The 17,246-nt window shown below is 43.2% G+C and overlaps 1 protein-coding gene across 2 annotated transcripts in view; it reads left to right on the top strand.

The window, feature by feature from the left end:
* The window catches only part of SORCS3 (sortilin related VPS10 domain containing receptor 3), a 680,789-nt gene that overhangs the window by 651,413 nt on the left and 12,130 nt on the right, over nt 1-17,246 (top strand). For both annotated transcript variants that reach the window (XM_056530530.1, XM_056530531.1), the window contains exons 21-24: nt 4,195-4,318; nt 6,645-6,757; nt 14,647-14,778; nt 16,395-16,494. In XM_056530530.1, coding sequence (XP_056386505.1) covers nt 4,195-4,318; nt 6,645-6,757; nt 14,647-14,778; nt 16,395-16,494 — 469 coding nt within the window. The remainder of the gene's footprint in view (nt 1-4,194; nt 4,319-6,644; nt 6,758-14,646; nt 14,779-16,394; nt 16,495-17,246) is intronic.

The raw sequence follows: 17,246 nt of genomic DNA, 5'->3' as shown, positions 1-17,246 counted from the left end.
ACAGAGGATCCGCCTCCAGCCAGCCAAATCGTGACATGACTTCCCTCACACACTTAAGACATTTTGCATAAACACTTAATATACATTCTATTACAATGAACCTCAAATAATACAATTTCATAGCAATAACGATATGTGTGCACAAAAATAAACAATATATTACTCCACAGTTCTGGTACGTTAGAGTTCACAGTAAAGGATCATGACTATAAGCCGGGCACATGAACTTACGCAAAATGGTTGCAAAGAGTTCTTCGTTGGTCCACCAGGTACTTTTCATAAATGTTGCAGGAACCTAGAAAAGAACAATGATGCTTCAACATAACAAAGTTAGTCTCTCAACTCAATAGTAAAGTTACCACACATAAGCTCTTCAGCCTGGGAAGTTCCCATCCCAGCCTATAGGGTAATAGTCTCTTTTATCTGCTCTGCGATTCACTAGCATGGTCCTACCATGACCACAGTCCATGAGGGTGCCAAACCCCCACACCTTATCAAACTTTATGACTGTAGCTCGGCGCCTTTCCAGGGTTGGTTCTCCCTCTCGGGGGTGGTCTAGCATTCTAATATACAGGGCCTCAAGGGTTTTCCTGCGGTTGTGCTTGGTGCACTTCATATGGTAGTGATTTTGGCCCATACTCCTTTGTGCCCTCCGGCACATCTTTAACCCTTTCAGGTACAACCAGTACTTTATTACATAGCACAACTTCGGCTGAATTTTACACATGGTCGGCACAATTCTTGGACAGTTCATAATGACGGATAATAGACACTTCTTCAGCTCCCTCTCAATTTCACAAGCGCCTCAGAATAAACACTTTACTGACAAAGTCCCGTACACTTTCTGGCGCAATATTTGTTGCACTCGTGCGTTTTACTCCTCAATACTGGACACAGTTCAGACTGGGGGGTGCTTTTTATATAAGGCGCACACCCGTATCCTGTTCGTGATGCCAAAAGTTGTGGTGAGGGTGTGATGAGGGCAGATGTTATTACCCTAGAGGCCAGTGGCATTAACTCCTTGTATTCATGAAGCCAGGGCATGGTTTAACCTTTGCACCACCCGAAGGTATACCGCTGGATCTTGGGCTAGGCACAGGGGCAAATAATGACTCCGACACCAAGTTACGGAACAACAGCAGCTTTACTGAGATAGACAGGTGTAACAGTCTTGACAACTCTGTTAGTTCCAAGAAGGTGATCAGTGACTTCAGAGACTCTAGGGCTCGCTGCGACTTATAGTGAATTTGGACAATTTGCTGCAGGCCCTCGCTAACGTGATACAGACTGATCTTGACTGACTTAACTAGACTGACTTAACCTTGTATGTAGCCTACTAGGTTTTTATGCTCACCTGTGGGGTAGCGGATTTGTGGAAGCATGGCTGTGTGGTAGGCTTTAGGCCTCCTCAGGACACCAGACACTCTTTCTCTCAAGACTTGACCTTGCTGCACTCAGTAGGGAACTACACAAGAGAAGAGACTGAACTAGCTCCTCCCAGGGTTTATATGGGGGAGACTCTGGAGGGGTCCCATAGGTCACCCTATAGGTCACATGGTCACTGGTACCTTCCTTGGTTACAACACATGACAACAGTATTTAAAGGCACATAGCAATATATACACATTACATTAGATAACATAGGCACTCAGTACTGTTTATAGAACATAGAAGAAAGGGAGACCCAGGGGTCACTGAAGTAGAGTCCCCCTGACAGGACAGCAATGGTACAGGGGTGCAACTCCTGTACTGGGCCACCACACTCCACTCCAGAAAGTTATTTTCTTTTCTGCTCTCTGCTGACACCTCTGTCCATGTCAGGAACTCTCCAGAGCAGAAGCAAATCCCCATATCAAACCACTCCTTCTCTGGACAGTTCCTGACATGGACAGAGGTGTCAGCAGAGAGAGCACTGTGGAGAGACTGAAAAGAACTACACAACTTCCTCTGTAGTATACAGCAGCTGATCAGTACTGGAAGGATTAAGATTTTTTTTATTGAAGTAATCTACAAATCTGTATAACTTTCTGGCACCAGTTGATTTAAAAAAAAAAAAACATTTTCCACCAGAGCACCCCTTTAATCTGTATAAAATGTTAAAGTTTTGACTTTCGAGACATTTTTTGTCTTTTCAGCACACATTTCGTACAACATTACAAAATATTGACTTCTGATTTTTGTTCTTGTGTAGATTATATAATACAGCCCCCTTTACGTAATGTGTTTTATGTGAATAGTAAGCCAGTGTTACTTTTTGTGTAAAATGACAAGAAAATAGTTAAACCCGGGCTGGGTGGGAGGGAAGGGGGTGGGGGTGGGGGGTTGGGGGGGTCTCTTCAGCTTTTCTTGAATAGAAAGGTAATTACCCTGAAAGAATGAAACATAAAGGGAGCGGAATATAATTTAGAAGTTTCCCTTTGAAGTGGTGCAAAGCCGCAGCTAATAATTATTAAGCTGAACAAGAGAATCGGGAGATATTGGAGACTGAATGTGAGGGTAGGAGAGAGTTTCTTTTTTAGCTGTTCTGCAGGTTCTGATAATGGGAGTTGTTGTTTGGCTGATTTAACCATAAGCTTCGCATTATATACAGAAGTTCATTTGCCGATGCTATAGGGCAGTGTTTCCCAACCAGGGTGCCCCCAGATGTTGCAAAACTACAACTCCCAGCATGCCTGGACAGCCGTTGGCTGTCCAGGCATGCTGGGAGTTGTAGTTTTGCAACTCCTGGAGGCACCCTGGTTGAAAAACACTGCTATAGGGTAATGGTCTCTAACCATTCGTTTAGCCGACAGCTATTCCTCCCGTTTGCCTATGCATGCGCACTTTGGCTGCAGCTGAGAGTTCATGTGTAAGGAAGGTATGGGGTAAGCTGTTGATGGACTCCTCTGGCAGCAGCTTATCTCTCCAAGAACAAAAGGACTGGGCAGGAGGAATCCAATATCATTGGTGAAAGCCCCTTTACACATAAGATCAGTGTTTCCCAGCATGCCAAGACAGATTTATATTCCATCCTCATATCTTGTCCTCCTATCTCATCCTCATATCCCGTCTTCATATTCTGACCTCATATCCTAATCTCATATCCCAACCATTGCACTAACTATCCTCCCCATAAATGGTCTTAATGTTTAAACCTCATGTTTAGACATTGTATTCCATTCTCATATCCTGTCTTTATATCTGACCTCATATCCTGACCTCAAATCTCATCCTCATATCCAGACCTTACACCTTGACCTCATATCCTGACCTCATATCCTGTCCTCATATACCGACCTCATATCCTGACCTTATAACCCGACCTTATATCCTGTGCCCATATACCGACCTCATATCCTGACCTTATATCCTGACCTTATATCCTGTGTCCATATACCGACCTCATATCCTGACCTTATATCTTGACCTTATATCCTGTGCCCAATATACCGACCTCATATCCTGACCTTATATCCCGACCTTATATCCTGTGCCCATATACCGACCTCATATCCTGACATTATATCCCGACCTTATATCCTGTGCCCATATACCGACCTCATATCCTGACCTTCTATCCTGACCTTCTTTCCTGACCTCATATCTCGTCCTCATATACCGACCTCATATGCTGACCTTATATCCCGACCTCATATCCTGTGCTCATATCTTATCCTTATATCTTGTCCTCATGTCCTGTCATCGTATCCTGACCTCATATCCTGTCCTCATATCCCATCCTCATATCCTGACCCCATATCCTCTCCTTTTATCCTGATCTCATATACCGACCTCATATCCTGACCTTATATCCCGACCTCATATCCTGTGCTCATATTTTATCCTTATATCTTGTCCTCATATTCTGTCATCGTATCCTGACCTCATATCCAGACTTCACAACCCATCCTCATATCCTTACCTCATATCCTGACCTCATTTCCTGTCCTTTTATCCTGACCTCATATCCCGTCCTCCTATCCTGACCTCATATCCAGACCTCATATCCCGTCCTCATATCCCGACCTCATATCCTGTCCTCATATCCTGACTTTATTTCCCGTCCTCACATCCCATCCTCATAACCTAATCTTATATCCGGTCCTCACATCTCTCTCAGACAGAGAGAGATAAATATAGCAAAGTATTTGCAGAGAATGTTGACTTTGGAGTTGTACGTTAGTAACAGGACCCTTCTTACTTCTGTATCTCCAGCCACTCATCACCCTGGACAGCAGCATCTCCCTGACTTTCCATGTGGAAGGTATCAATGCCATCACTGTGCAGGTGTCCTCCGGTAACACGCTTATTCAGGACACCAAAGAAGTTGCTGTACATGGTAAGTTTCTCTAATCTATTATCTAGTTGATTAACATCCCAAAATTACTAAATCGTGTTAATACCATGTGATGTAAATTCTGCCACTACTACAGATACAGATTTGGCCATGTTCACACTGCATTTAATATGTCGGTTTGGACTCACTGAGGAATTCTCCCGGAACAAGCATCATATGAGTCTATAGACACCTATGGAAGTGCTGAGCAGTGGTTCCCGGCACTTTCATAATGGCGGCAGAATATGGCAGCATTAGTAAGGCTGTGACCACATATGAAACTAGCCTCATTTTATGGAATATGCCGGCACAGTGGCAAAATGGTAAACTGACAAGTACCACTGCATACCCGTGCCTTATCTAATTATATCAATGGACTGAAAGTAGTCTAGTAGTGACCATGTTCTCTCCATTTCTGAGCATTAAATGGGTACTCCGGTGGAAAAACTTTTTTTTTTCCCCCAAATCAACTGGTGCTAGAAAGTTAGACAGATTTATAATTACTTCTTTAAAAAAAAAAATCTTAATCCTTCCAGTACTTATGAGCTGCTGTATGCTCCACAGGATGTTGTGTAGTTCTTTCCAGTCTGACCACAGTGCTCTCTATCGACACCTCTGTCCATGTCAGGAACTGTCCGGAGCAGGAGAGGTTTTCTATGAGGAATTTGCTCCTACTCTGGACAGTTCCTGATACAGACAGAGGTGTCAGCAGAGAGCACTGTGGTCAGACTGGAAATAAATACACAACTTCCTCTGTAGCATACAGCAGCAAGTACTGGAAGGATTGATATTTTTTAATAGAAGTCATATACAAATCTGTTTAACTTTCTGGCACCAGTTGTTTTCCACCGGAGTACTCCTTTAAGGTTTTTTTTTCGTGGAACTCAGGGTTCTTTTGGGTCCCAGTAAAAAAAACAACAACCACATATAGTCACTACTAGACTTCATTTGGTTCAATGAAATCAATGGTTCCCGTGTGGGTATGCCGCAGTATACATCGGCATAGCATTGTTCGTAGTGCTAGCTTATTTGTGTACATCCTAAAAATAAAGTCATGGACAAGGCCTTTTGAGTATACCTGTCATGAAAAAAAAAGAGAGAAAAGTTTTTATCGGTCAGAATCTGAGTGTTCAGACGCGAGTCAGGAGGAGTCCTAATGCGTTCTCTTCCGGCACTGTGTCACATGACCAGCATGGACTCATAATGTAATTCTATTGGCGCATCCTGATCTCATAAACAGCTGCGCAGCAGCTCGTTTTAGTGATCAATCGGGGTCTGAACACTCAGACCCCCACCGATAAAAACTTTTTTCACATCCCAGTTGTTTTATTTTAGGGACAAGTACACTTTAAAGGGGTACTCCGCTGGAAACATCTTATCCCCTATGCTAAGTATAGGAGATAAGATGTCTGGCGCTGGGCCCTCCCCCCACGCTCTCCCTGCAGCACTCTGCGTTCGTTTCGAACGCCGGCTGTGGCGTCGGTGGCTTGTAACGTAGCGACCACGCCCCCTCATTATGCCATGGCCACGCCCCTTTAATTCAAGTCTATGGGAGGGGCGTGAAGGCTGTCACGCCCCCTCCCATAGAATTGCATTAAGGGGGTGTGGCCATGATGGCACGAGGGGGGTGGACGTAAAATCACGAGCCTCCAGCGCCGCATCGCCAGTCATCCGGCACGGAGTGAACTTTGCTCTGTGCACCGGATGACTGGGGTGCCGCAGGGGAGATCGCGGGGGGGTCTCGCCGCTGGGACATCGTATGCCCTATCCTTGGTATAGGGGATAAGATGTTTCCATTGGAGTACCCCTTAAATTTTTTCCTATGGGGAAAAGCAAGTTCGTGTGTCAGAATTCTGCCAAATGTCACATTAGAGTCACCAAAGAAAAAAATACCGTATGGCAAAAATTTACAAAAAAAAAACAACAGGAATGAAGAGAAAAAAAATCTTCCTTCAGGAGCGGAACGTCATGGCGAGCCAGCCATCTGTTCTGTAGGGAACATCAGTAGATGAATTCGCTGTGCGCAATGTCATTATCCAATTGGTGACAATGTTAATTTAAAAAGCCATTACGTGTCTGTAAGCGCACGGCAGGCCAAGAGCTACCTGACGGCAGCGAGCGGCTAATGAATATCTACTTTAATAAGCAGAAGCATTTAAGCCGCCCTCCGCCTCACGTGAAGCTGGGGCCTTTCTTTTTTTTTTTTAAAAGCTTTTGTAAAACATGTCGAAATTTTCCACTGCAAGACTTAAACAAAGTCTACGCTGAATATATAAAAGCCAATACACGGGGAATTGACACAAAGCGTCTTTTAATGGTTGTGTTTCAGAGTATTTCCAGTCGCAGCTGTTGTCATTTTCTCCGAACCTGGATTATCACAATCCCGACATCCCCGAGTGGAGACAAGACATAAGCAAGCTCATTAAGAGGGCTCTGATACAGGTACGTATTAATGGTGGCAGCCGCGGTCTGCGCCAGATATACGCTGTACGCTGCGGGGCATGGGAGATGAGAAAAGCGAATCAAAAGCGAAAAAAAAAAGAGGGAAATACGCGGTTGTATTGTTATATGGGGGAATGATCAAAGAGCGCAAATCCCTAGCATCGACCAATGCCCTTGTATATGTACAATGTCTCTGTAATAACATAATGATGAGATGTAGCAGAGACGTACGCACGTAGGGGGAGATTTATCATAATCTGTGCAGAGGAAAAGTTACCCAGTTGCCCATAGCAACCAATCAGATCGCTTCTTTCATTTTTCAGAGGCCTTTAGGCCTCTGAAAAATGAAAGAAGCGATCTGATTGGTTGCTATGGACAACTCAGCAACTTTAGGCCTCTGAAAAATGAAAGAAGCGATCTGATTGGTTGCTATGGGCAACTCAGCAACTTTAGGCCTCTGAAAAATGAAAGAAGCGATCTGATTGGTTGCTATAGGCAACTCAGCAACTTTAGGCCTCTGAAAAATGAAAGAAGCAATCTGATTGGTTGCTATGGGCAACTCAGCAACTTTAGGCCTCTGAAAAATGAAAGAAGCGATCTGATTGGTTGCTATGGGCAACTCAGCAACTTTAGGCCTCTGAAAAATGAAAGAAGCGATCTGATTGGTTGCTATAGGCAACTCAGCAACTTTAGGCCTCTGGAAAATGAAAGAAGCGATCTGCTTGGTTGCTGTGGGCAACTCAGCAACTTTAGGCCTCTGAAAAAATGAAAGAAGTGATCTGATTGGTTGCTATGGTCAACTCAGGAACTTTAGGCCTCTGAAAAATGAAAGAAGCGATCTGATTGGTTGCTATGGGCAACTCAGCAACTTTAGGCCTCTGAAAAATGAAAGAAGCGATCGGATTGGTTGCTATGGGAAACTCAGCAACTTTAGGCCTCTGAAAAATGAAAGAAGCGATCTGATTGGTTGCTATGGGCAACTCAGCAACTTTAGGCCTCTGGAAAATGAAAGAAGCGATCTGATTGGTTGCTATGGTCAACTCAGGAACTCTGGGCCTCTGAAAAATGAAAGAAAAGATCTGATTGGTTGCTATGGGCAACTTGGCAACTTTTCCTCTCACAGGTTTTGTTAAATCTCCCCCATAGACCCAAAAGGGGGCTTGAGCCCCTGCCCTTTTAATGCACCTGCCCTATGATGCCCTCACGGATTAGGACCTTGGTGGAGTGAGGAGGTCTCATTCAGCTGACATGACTGCCGGAGGTCCATTATCTCAGGAATTGTGTTGTGGAATTGTGTGATTTCTATTTGAGCCCCTGCCCCCAAAAATGTTTGTGCACGTCACTGCTTTTAGGCAAAATAGGCAGCAGCCTAGAGTGCCATCTTGATGGGGGCACCGCTCTGCCTGCCGCAAGAAAGTTATTGCACACTGTCTCCAGGTCCTGATAGCAACCGCTCAGCCCAGTATAGTAATTACATGAGGAGGAGGTTTGTTACATTGTATCACCCCAGTAGTAAGGAGATTACATTAGGAGGAGGTTTGTTACAGTGTGTCACCCCAGTATTAAGGAGATTATATGAGGAGGAGGTTTGTTACAGTGTGTCACCCCAGTAGTAAAGAGATTACATGAGGAGGAGATTTGTTACAGTGTGTCACCCCAGTAGTAAGGAGATTACATGAGGAGGAGGTTTGTTACAGTGTGTCACCCAAGAAGTAAGGAGATTACATGAGGAGGAGGTTTGTTACAGTGTGTCACCCCAGTAGTAAGGTAATTACATGAGAAGGGGGTTTGTTACAGTGTGTCACCCCAGTAGTAAGATAATTACATTAGAAGGGGGTTTGTTACAGTGTGTCACCCCAGTAGTAAGGAGATTACATGAGGAGGAGGTTTGTTACAGTGTGTCACCCCAGTAATAAAGAGATTACATGAGGAGGAGATTTGTTACAGTATGTCACCCCAGTAGTAAGGAGATTACATGAGGAGGAGGTTTGTTACAGTGTGTCACCACAGTAGTAAGGAGATTATATGAGGAGGAGGTTTGTTACAGTGTGTCACCCCATTAGTAAGGAGATTGCATAAGGAGGAGGTTTGTTACAGTGTGTCACCCCAGTGGTAAAGTAATTACATGAGACAGGAGTTTATTACAATGTGTAACCCCAATAGTAAGGTGATTACATGTGGAGGAGGTTTATTACAGCATGTCACCCCAGTAGTAAGGAGATTACATGATGAGGAGGTTTGTTACAATGTCTCCCCAGTAGTAAGGAGATTACATGATGATGAGGTTTGTTACAGTGTGTCACCCCAGTAGTAAGGTGATTACATGTGGAGGAGGTTTGTTACAGAGTGTCACCCCAGTAGTAAGGAGATTACATGAGGAGGAGGTTTGTTACAGTGTGTCACCCCAGTAGTAAGGAGATTACATGAGGAGGAGGTTTGTCACAGTGTGTCACGCCAGTAGTAAGGAGATTACATGATGAGGTTTGTTACAGTGTGTCACCCCAGTAGTAAGGAGATTACATGAGGAGGAGGTTTGTTACAGTGTGTCACCCAAGTAGTAAAGCGATTACATGGGGAGAGGGTTTGTTACAGTATGTCACTCCAGTAGTAAAGAGATTACATGAGGTGGGGGTTTGTTACAGTGTGTCACCCCAGTAGTAAGGAGATTACATGGGAAGGAGGTTTGTTACAGTGTGACACCACAGTATTAAGGAGATTACATGAGGAGGTTTGTTACAGTGTGTCACCCCAGAAGTAAGGAGGTTACATGAGGAGGAGGTTTGTTACAGTGTGTCCCCCCAGTAGTAAGGTAATTACATGAAAAGGGGGTGGCAAAAATCCTTGTTGTTACTTTACTGCAACATTTGTATACCTCTTTCTATGGATGTATCAGCACCACAAACATTGCAAATGGTGTACAGCAGTTGTGATACTTAGTTTGACACCCCCGGACATTAGGACCCCAGTGCCGAGCAGCTCCACTCTCTATAATCCTATAAACTACATGTATGACTGTAGATAAACCCAATTCATTATCCTAATGATTGATGAGAGGAATGACAAAGTCAATTAGAAATGTATATATATATGGCAAATACAAAAGAGAACAGGGTGCACGCCCCTGGATGGAACCTGATGGATGAGATAGTGAAGAGCCCAATCTAAACTCACTCACCTATGCAAGTTGAGCGAATGGAGGCACAACACTCAATGCACTTGATCAGGAATCCTGTAATCGCGGCTGCTGCGGCTCCCAGCGTCCAGGCGCAAATGTAGATAAAAGGAGATCCAAGAAAAGGGAGATGAATCGCGCTGCCACAAGAAGTATATATGGGTAAATTTATTGCACATAAAGGATCCAAGCAACGCGTTTCAAAGCTGATCCGGCTTTTTCGTTAGGGCGTGGTTACACATTACGCAAAATCCAGTGCACCTTCACCACTGGATTTTGTGTAATGTGTAACCACGCCCTGACGAAAAAGCCGGAACGGCTCCTTTTATCTAGAAATGTATATATGGAACAGAAATGTGGCTCATTGTTTCCAGACATCTGTGGATCTGGGTGGCAGAGTCACGGTGGGTACCCAGTCTTCCTTACGATCACCTGACACCATAGATCAGCAATGCCCAACCTGTAGTTCCCCAGCTGTTACAAAATGGCAAAGCATGCTGGGAGTTGATTGCAACAGCTGGGAGGTCCAGAAGAGCTGATCTTGTGCATTGTTTACAGTATGTGGTCAGTAATGAATACTAGACATGGGCAAATCTCCTCATTTTGGGTTGATTATCTGGAAGTGCCAGTACAGGAGCAGGGGCTGCTGTCAAAGGCAGGAGTCCCTGCTCATGCAAACCGAGCAGTGAGGAATACAGTGTATGGTTTGCTGATTATTGCAGAGGAGCAGGGACTCTTGTCTATATATGCAAGGTGAGAAAGAAAATGAGGGAATATGCAAAATGAGAATTACTGACTGAGGCTGTCAAAGGCAGGAGTCCATGCTTCTGTCAACTGAGCAGTGAGGCGTACAGTGCACAGTTTGGTGCTCAGTGCACAGGAGCAGGGACTCTTGTCTATATGTGCAAAATAGGAATATGTGAGAGAATATGCAAACTGAGAATGACAGAGGCTGTCATAGGCAGTAGCCCCTACTCCTGTACACTGAGCAGCGAGACATATAATGAACGCTTTGGTGCTCAGTGTACAGGAGCAGGGACTCTTGTCTATAGAGACAAGGAGAGAATATGTGAGAAAATATGCAAACTGAGAATGACAAAGGGCTATTAAAGACAGAATTCCCTGCTCCTTTGAACTAAGCAGTGAAGCATACATGCTTTTTTGCTTAGCGTACAGGAGCAGGGACTCCTGACTTTAACAGGAGTCCCTGCTCCTTTTCAAACTTCTGATTTATCTGAAATGAATCGCAGTTTTGGACTTGAGTTTGGTTACCTCTAGTAAGGGCAAGAAAGTGGGGGGAACATTGAATTAGACAGCATCCTTATGGACCTGTGCTGGTGCCTGCACAATACTTCAGAAAGGTTACCGAAAAAAAAACCTCTTGGATGACTGTATGAGACACGATGATGGTCACCCAAGACTCCGATGACTCAAGCAATGACTAGCCCATCTGGTCGATCTTCTAGAACAGTGTTTGTTTTACAACAGTGGGCCTCCAGCTGTGGCAAAACTACAACTCCCAGCATGCCTGGACAGCCAAAGGCTGTCCAGGCAAGCTGGGAATTGTAGTTTTACAACAGCTGGTAGCACACTGTTGGGAAAACACCGTTCTAGAGGTTTTACCGGAAAGCAAATTGCTGAAAAAGTTCCCTGCTGGACTCCTTAAGAGATCTTGAGGAGTCCAGGTTTCAATGAGTCTATTTAGACAGAACATGATGCATCTATGTCTTCCCATTCATATTATATATGATATATAATTAATTATTATTATTTTATTATTGTGAACCTATGTACATTTTACGGTTATATAGCGCTTATTTCCCGCATCTTGCTGGAGGTGACTCATCATCGTTCATTTATTTCATCCTTCGCCGGAACATGATTAACTGCGATCGACTCGCTGCTTATAATACGGATGTCAGGCCTAATCTAATAAGACGTCCCCGTGTAACTAGCAATTTATTATCATCCGCTCGCTGGACTACTATGGCGTAAGTGGATGAGGCTCGGTCCTGGACGGCTTCTTACGAGGCGTCTCCTGTAGACATAAGACGTCTGGAATCAATATGAGCCATATCTCGGTTTCAGTCTCCTCATTCTGCTACTCCACAGTTTAATATACTCCCCGAACGAATGGCGCAAAAACCTACCCTGGCGGCGGAGATATCCTAAAAAGATACACTGAAAAACAATAAAATGATAAGCGAGATAAGCAAAAAAAAAAAAATCATCAAAATAGAAAATGAAGCCGCTTATCTATTTTATATCATGCTTTTTCCTTTTGTTTTACTCCAAAGTAGAATTTATATTTTAGATATATTTATTTCCTTTTTTTTATTATTAGCAGCAATAAAAAAGTGCGTTGATTGCAAAAACTTTATATTAATACACTTTATTTTATTTATTTTACATTTTTGTTAGAGTTTCTTATCTAAAAGTCAATCTTCAATGATCTGTATTGTTGCTTTGCTGTAGGTTTTTGCTTTGCTTTAGGATTTTTTTTATTATTGCGGTAATTACAATGGTCATTTTATACGGTAATTTAGTTTTAAATTTTACGGTTTTAATACTGTAAAAAGCTAGGCAGCATTTTTTTTTTTTTGGTGCTGCTTTGCTTATATTTCATTTTTTTGGATCGGGGGCAGCCACAAAAATGATAAAGATAAAAGAAAGTAAAAGAAAATACAAACACACTACATAAAATCAAAATGTAATGATCTGCGTCTTATGCCAGTCTAAGACCTTGTTCACACCACCGTTCAGCTTAGTCCAGAGGATCTCTGTATGCTTTGTCCCTTAAATGGGCACTGTCACCAACTTTAGTTTTTTGATATGTTGTAGTACTTATGTACTACAACATATCTCTAATATACTTTTAATTTTTTTAATTAAAATGGTTTGATTTACATTTGAAAACCGGCCACTAGGGGTCTCCCTCCTAGTGGCCGGCTGCAGCCTGGCGTGACGTCACGCCTGAAAAAGGACTGATTTTGGCTTGGCAATCAGTCCTTTTTCAGTTAGGCTGCACTCGCTCCCTGCCTGTCAATCAGATAGGCAGGGAGCGAGCGCATTGACTCTCCGGCCGCTGGCTGGGAGGCCACTCCTCCCGCACATCGCCGCCGCCTCGTCGCCGCCGCTGTCCCTGCACGCCCACTGCCGGACTCTGCAGTAAGTGTAATGAGGGAACGGGGTATGCGGGAGGGGGGTTTGTGATGGAGAGAATGGGGTATGCGGGGGGGGTTTGTGATGGAGGGAACGGGGAATGGCGGGGGGAGGGAGACGGAGGGGAGGGGCTAGCGCCGCATGTAACTAACTAATAGTTTATCTACACAGGGGGCCTCCAGCTGTTTCAAAACTACAACTCCCAGCATGCCCTGACAGCCAATAGATGTCAGGGCAAGCTGGGAGTTGTAGTGATGAAACAGCTGGAGGCACCCTGTGTAGATGAACTAAGGGCGGAAGTCCCCCCCAGCAGGCATCAGTGACGTGGTGCCTGCTGGGGAAGTCTGCCTGGTAGTGAGCACACTGCCAGGCAGAAAAAAGGCATTTTTAATATAGTAAAAATAAAAATTAAAAGCAGGGAGGGGGTTAGGGATAGATTGGCAATAGGCAGGGACAGAAAAAAAAATAGGATGGTGGGAGCTACTCTTTAAGGCTAGGTTCATACTGCGGAATCTCCGGGCAGAACATTTCCGGTAGTGTGAACCTAGCCTAAAAGTACAGGACTTGAGCAGAGTAAAAAATACTGCAGGTCTGCTTTTTCTCCGCTCAACTCCGCCAAAATAAAGGACACCAGACAGACCCCAGACCGCTCAAGTCAATGGGATTTGTCAAGATATATTAGTATCCACTGTGCAGGGGCCAGTTGAGCTCTGTTTTGGGTAATTGGGTAGACCCTGTAAAAGAGCTAGCCTGGACGACACTGAACGATGGTGTGACTTTGGCCTAAGTAAAGAAGACAGTTGGAGGGATTTGCACTAAATTTACAAAAAACAAACAAAACGGATGCCTATGTATAGATTGCTTCTGCATTTGTGATGTCAAGCCACGCCCCCTCCATTCATGTCTTTGGGAGCGGGTGTGACGGCTAGTACGTAGCCATCACACCTCCTCCCATAAACATGAATGGAGGGGGCGTGGCAGCCATGTTCGCCAGTCATCGGGCTTGGAGCGGTGTTTGCTCCGTGCACTGAATGGATGGGGTGCTGCAGCAGATATCACGTGGGTCCCCAGTGGCAAAACACCCGCTATTAGACATCTTGTATTCAGTGGAGTACCCCAGTACGCAACTGCCTCTAGCTGCTGCCTGTTTGGGTTACAAAATGCTACAAAAATGATGCATAAATAAAAACTGGTAGTCTTAAAGAGGTACTCCACTGCTCAGCGTTTGGAACAAACTGTTCCAAACGCTGGAGCTGGGAGCTTGTGATGTCATAGCCCCTCCCCCTCATAATGTCATGCCCCCCCAATGCAAGTCTATGGAAGGGGGCGTGTCACACCCCCTCCCATAGACTTGCATTGAGGGGGTGGGGCATGATGTCATGAGGGGGAGGGGCTATGACATCACAAGCTCCCAGCTCCAGCGTTCCAAACGCTGAGCAGCAGAGTATCCCTTTAATACTGGTCCTAAAACTGTGTATGTTCATGTATCCTTGTGTTGAATTACATTCTGAGGTCATGTGCTGTCATCCGTTAATATGTACAGTATACATTTCAGGTAACCAGTGTTCCCGAGGAGCACATTCTTGTGGCCATGTTCTCGGGTCTACCAACATCGGCAGAACTTTTTATTTTACCACCAAAAAATGTTAGTGAAAGGAGAAAAGGAAGTAAAGTGGACCTGGAGCATGTGAGTAAGATGGCTGAACCTTGATATTTATGTTTCCCAGTTAAACTTTGCATTTAAGCCTCATGCACATGGACACATTTTTGGGTTATTTAGTTTGGAAAAATTACGTCTTATGAGCGATCTGATCACATTGTACGAATATAAGAATGGACAGTACAGAGATCTTTCTAGTGATCTTTTTATACCTAGGCCGATAACCCTGACAAGGGGGCATTCTCTACGTCTAGAGGAAATAAGGTTTCACCATCCTCACAGATGGGGATTATTTACTGTTAAAGCAGTGAGACTATGGAACTCTCAACCATAGGATGTAGTGATTGTTGACCATTTTGTACAAGTTCAAGAGGGGCCTGGATGCCTTTCGTGAAAAAATAATATTTCTGTCATGGACCGACCAGGGGGACAGAGAGAGTGAGCCCTTAACTAACCTTAAAACATCTCTCCCTGCCTACTTGCCCATCCATCCTAAATGATGGATCAACAACTAGGCGGCTGTCCCTTCCTGTGCTAAAGTGTAGTGGCGTAAAAACAATAATATACATAATCGGTCACAGGCCAGAACAGAAAACTACTAGACAACCAGATATACCAAATAGGATACAAAATACTAACAGGGTATGATATAAACAGGCAAACTGATAAGAAAACATAGGACACTGTTCACAAACAGGTACAAATACAAAGGACAAAGATCAGATAAACCAAACAGGATATAAATATAGGACACTGTTCACACTGGAACACAGAACAAACAAACTGGACACCCCACTCCACAAAAGGAGTAGCCAAAAATAATGAAGCCAAATAGGCTACTGGCTAGCAGACAAACTATACCATGTGGACAAGATGCTGACCCAGTAGGAAACAGAAATATAATACATAAAACACTAGATTAGAACCGGAATATAACATACAGAGCACAGGTAACAAGCAAGACTCAGACATAGTGTGAACAGATACATAACAGAAAGGATATACAAATCCTAAATGTACCACAGACTAAAATTTACAAAGAACTAGACTATTTAACTATGGCTAAAACTCAGATAAGTACAAGGTAAATGCTCAAGCAGACTTGAAAGTGTTTTGCATAATAACCAGCACCAGAATGCATGAGAACTCTGATTAAAATAGACACACTGCGTTCTCATTTGTTCAGAGCATTAACTATTCCCTATCCTGGTATAATAGCAAACTGCTCTGAACAAACTAGTGTGTGAATACACACCTAAACAGAAAAATACACAAACAAATAAATGGACATTACAATTACAAGTTATTGTTTCTAGATTTATGGGTACAGAATGTTGATCCAAGGATTTATTCTGATGCCATACTGGTGTGGGGAAGGATTGAGAAATTGGTCTTAGCTTCATATGGGTTTTTAACTTCCTCTGGATCAACACAATAAAAAGTATTGGTTGAACTTAATGTGTAATAAATGTCATAGGAAAAAGTAATGCCTTTAGAAGCCCCTTACAGGGGCACTTTGACTTTAAAGGCTCCATATGCTTCTGTACAGGTCCGTGCATAGTGCATTGTTATGTGCTTGAGCCTTTACAGGTATTTAGTATACTGATGTCATGTAAATTATGATTGTTTTCTTTTATTTGCAGATTGTAGAGTCTCTATTCAGCGCCCTCAACCAAAACCTAATAATGTTCGAGCTTAAACCCGGAGTCCAGATATTTGTATATGTTACACAACTTACTTTAGGTAAGTCACAGATTACAAAGAAAAAATATATATATATATATATATATACATATATATATATATATATATATATACAAATATATATATAAACACATATATATGAATTAGTAGTAGTAGTGGTAGTAGTATGATTTTAATAAAGTTTAAATATGGATCGAAATGTGAGTAAACTGTCTAAGGCCCCATTCACACCACATATTTGCTGTACATATCAAAACACTGGCAAAAACAATTTATCTTTTTAACGTTTTCTCTAGTTGATGTACGGCAAGAAGAAGCTGTGCAAGGGCCTTATATTACTGAGTTAAAACCTTGCCAACAGTTAGAGTTAAAACTGTAATATCATAATTGTACCTTAAATTAAAGGGGTACTCTTTTTTTTATATTGGTTGTTTTAGCAGTTGCTTAAAGGTGTATTCCAGTGAAAAAATGTTTTTTCATATCAACTGGCTCCAGAAAGTTAAACAGATTTGTAAATTACTTATTTTAATAAATCGTAATCCTACCAGTACTTATCAGCTGCTGAAGTTGAGTTGTTCTTTTCTGGCTGACAACAGTGCTCTCTGCTGACACCTATGTCTGTCTCAGGAATTGTCCAGAGCAGGAGAGGTCTGCTATCAGGATTTGCTCCTACTTTGGACAGTTCCTGAGACAGACAGAGGTGTCAGCAGAGAGCACTGTTGTGAGACAGAAAATACTTTAAGCAGCTGATAAGTACTGGTAGGATTAAGATTTTTTTTAATAGAAGTAAT

This window comes from Hyla sarda, chromosome 7 (assembly GCF_029499605.1).
Source record: "Hyla sarda isolate aHylSar1 chromosome 7, aHylSar1.hap1, whole genome shotgun sequence".
Taxonomy (NCBI): domain Eukaryota; kingdom Metazoa; phylum Chordata; class Amphibia; order Anura; family Hylidae; genus Hyla; species Hyla sarda.
This window is presented reverse-complemented; position numbering and strand designations above follow the sequence as displayed.